Source organism: Arachis ipaensis, chromosome B1 (assembly GCF_059453495.1).
Source record: "Arachis ipaensis isolate K30076 ecotype BB chromosome B1, ASM5945349v1, whole genome shotgun sequence".
In the NCBI taxonomy this organism is placed as follows: domain Eukaryota; kingdom Viridiplantae; phylum Streptophyta; class Magnoliopsida; order Fabales; family Fabaceae; genus Arachis; species Arachis ipaensis.
The window spans coordinates 131,105,847-131,109,440 of NC_142436.1; the positions used below are offsets into that span (position 1 = coordinate 131,105,847).

Below are 3,594 nucleotides of genomic sequence, written 5' to 3' on the forward strand. Positions count from 1 at the left end.
TCTCTCTCTCTCTCTCTCTCTCTCTCTCTCTCTCTCTCTCTCTCTCTCTCTCTCTCTCTCTCTCTCTCTCTCTCTCTCTCTCTCTCTCTCTCTCTCTCTCTCTCTCTCTCTCTCTCTCTCTCTCTCTCTCTGGTGTGAGTGAGAAGAAGAAGCCTTGCTTCTCTCTCTTTAAGTGTCTATTTCTCTCTCTTCTAAAAGTGCCAGTGAGAAGAAGAACACAACGATATTATCATGGAGATGATGATACTGAGTGTATAATCGTCCGAAAGACGATTTTAAAATCAAAATAGACGTTAAGGATAAATTTAAATGCAAAAAGAAGATTAGGGACGGATTTAATTTTTGGATTAAACTTTAGAACTAAAATAGTATTTATCCCTAAAAATAAAGCTAAATTTCAAATATATAATGATATAAATTAGATTATTAAAATGTGACATGTCAAAACTTAAACCATACTAAATGCAACACAATGCATTAAGAATTGAAAAGAAAGCTACACTATTCATGTCGCTTTCTTTTAAAAAAAGTTGTCACACCCTATGAGTTTCCTCTTTTTTATTTTAAATGCTTTATAATTTATTATTATTATTACTACTTAATGCCAAAATTAATTATTTTCTTTAAGATTAAAAAAATTTTCTTTCTAAATATTGGCTTAAAAATATATCTAAATATTTTTATTTAAAATTTTATTATTTCCAAATATTATTATTATTCAAATAAGATGGTATTTTATTAATTTTAATATTATTTATTTAATTAATATTTTTTCATGAATGAAACACTAGGTGTCATGTTCCTTTATCAATTTTTATCTATGAAGCACGAACACTCCGTTGAGTGTCGTATTCGCATGTCAAACACATTTTGGATACGACACTTATCGACACTCGTCCAACACACGTGTCTGTAGTGTTTAACTGTATCTTAAAAAAAATAAAAAAAAAATTTTTCCAAACATATTTAGACACACATAAATACCAAAATAGTAAATATTATTTTTTATTAAAATAAAAAATATCTTAAATATTTTATATAATTAAAATAAAGTATTTAAAATAATAAAAAATTAATTTATACTTTAATATTAAAATATCAGTACAATTTTAAAAAAAAATACTTTATATTTTATATATATGCATATTGCTGTATTATATAAAATTTTAAAATTTGTATATCGATACGTTCCATTCGTATCGTGTCCCATATCTATTGGTGTCCATATATCATAAATTTTTATAAATTAGAGTTACATACTTTTTATCGCTTTCTTTGTACTTTTTTATGATGCATATCCCAATCATTATATTATTGTAATACTTCTTGAAATTTGTCATTTCTGTAATTAATTTTTTAATTTTCTCTTTATCTACGTTACTAAACCTCGTAAAATTGTCCCAAAATTATATATGTTGATAAATAAAACAAATAAAAAAATTATATATACATATACATGTCTGTAGGGATCTAAAATATTAAAATCATAGCAACAATAATACTACTCTTCTTTCTAATAAAAAAAATTACTATTCTTCTAATTCTCATGCATTATTCATCACTATATAAATATAATCATTCTAGTATATTAATGTATGATTATATTATGATGACTATTATAATTATAATGTTTTAAAAAATATGATTAAAATTAAAATAATGCTTTTTTTTATTATTAAATAACATTTTTTAAAAGGTATTACTTAAAAAAATATTATTAAAATATAAAAAATATTACTTTAATTTTAACAATACTTACATCATTATTATAGTCACCATAGAATCATATTAAAATTCACCGTATAAATAAACAGACATAACATAAAAAGATAGTGCCGGTACCTTGAGTTTGTTGAAGGTAGGGTAAAGACATCACCATCGTAAATAACTTATTCTCTGGTTTGTCTGTTACAATTCCTCTCTATCACTAAGCTTTCACTTTTTATATACATACGTGAAAATAATATCTATCTAAATATACACATATGATATAATAAGAAATTTATTATTATTCATTCATTCATTCGATTCTTGTCTCTTCATTTTTCTAAGTCAATTTCAATAATTCATATGTTATAATAATATGACAGAGACACATGGAGAAGCCACCGGAGAATCAGTCCAGCCACTTGAAAAATAACTCCTCCACCACCGCCAACCACCACAAGCAAGAAGGAGTGAATAACAATGGCAACCGAACAAAGTACCGTGGCGTGAGGCAGAGGCAGTCAGGCCGTTACACGGCGGAGATAAGAGACCCTCAGTCCAAGAAGCAGCGGTGGCTCGGCACCTACACCACACCGGAGGAAGCTGCTCGTGCCTACGATGCCGCCGCCCGAGCCCTTCGCGGCCATAAGGCCTGGACCAATTTCCTCGATTACCCTACTAATAACAACAACGACCTCGAAAACCCTAACCCTTTTTTGTCTTTTTCTTCCTCCTCCAACATACTTCTTCTCCGATTTCTTCTGGACTTCATCAACTCCTCCTCCAACCCCTCTTTGGTCTTTTCCGCTCAGCAACTCTACGATCAGTTGTTGCTGAACGGAATAAGCAGCAGCAACAACAACAATAACTGCAGATTAACAGAGACAGTGTTCTCTCACGAGATTATGAGGAACGGTAATTATAATAACTCGGGTGTCCTTTTTGGTCATTTTCCCATGCAAACTGATTTTGATGGTGATTTTAATAATAAGAATAATAACTTTAGTAGTACTAATATGGTTGACAATGGTCATTTGATGGAAGAAGGAAGTGTGTTTCAGTGCCCTGAGATTCATAATCATCATCCTCATGATGAGGAGGATCTTCTTGCGGCATTCTGGATGGATGAAAGTAATACCAGTGTTGATGCGTTCAAATAAAAGTAATCTTTTTTAATTTGCTTTAATTTGGTTCCCATTGTTCTCTCTACTCTCTGTATTATTTTTACCTTTTGGATTCAAGGTTAGCCAGTATGTATCATTAATTAGTAGAGTATACGTAGCCACAAGTTTGTATGTTACATTCATGCATGTAATATATGCTGTGATACTTTAATTTCTCTGTATGTAGTATGTATGTATGCCACTAAGCACATCTAGCTAACTTATGAAATTAATGTTTGGTGATTATATTTTGTCAGTGCTAGCTGTCGTTACGTTTAGTCTGAACCCTAAATTTCGCCATTCAGTATAGGTTTAACTTTTTGTTTTGTTTTGTTTCGGTTATCAGTTTTGTCATTAGTTGAAGTTTTTAGTTTTCTTCGTAAAAAAAAAAAAAATATTATGTGTATACTAAAATTGCCATTAGTCATTAGTATAATAAAATAATTTTTATTAATTTATACCTTTAAAATACATAATAAGAATAAATATATTATAAAAAAATATTTTATAAAAATTATTATAAAAATTTATTTTTTTATACTTTTAATATATTTAATACATTCAAAATATTTAAAAAAAAATTTATTATTATATTTTTAAAATGTGCATATAGAGCATAAATTAATTAAATTCTAATAAAATTAAGACTATTGTCTTGTATCTAGTGTCAAATATTCTCTCTCATCTTTTATCTTTCTTATTTAATAATTCCTTGTCCAACTAT

General features: G+C 28.4%; 1 protein-coding gene across 1 annotated transcript; it reads left to right on the forward strand.

Moving 5' to 3' along the window:
• Positions 1-2,096: 2,096 nt before the first annotated feature.
• LOC107611489 (uncharacterized) lies at positions 2,097-2,867 on the forward strand. The gene has a single exon (XM_016313409.1). It carries the CDS (start codon positions 2,097-2,099, stop codon positions 2,865-2,867), a length of 771 nt encoding a protein of 256 aa, XP_016168895.1.
• Positions 2,868-3,594: the final 727 nt, after the last annotated feature.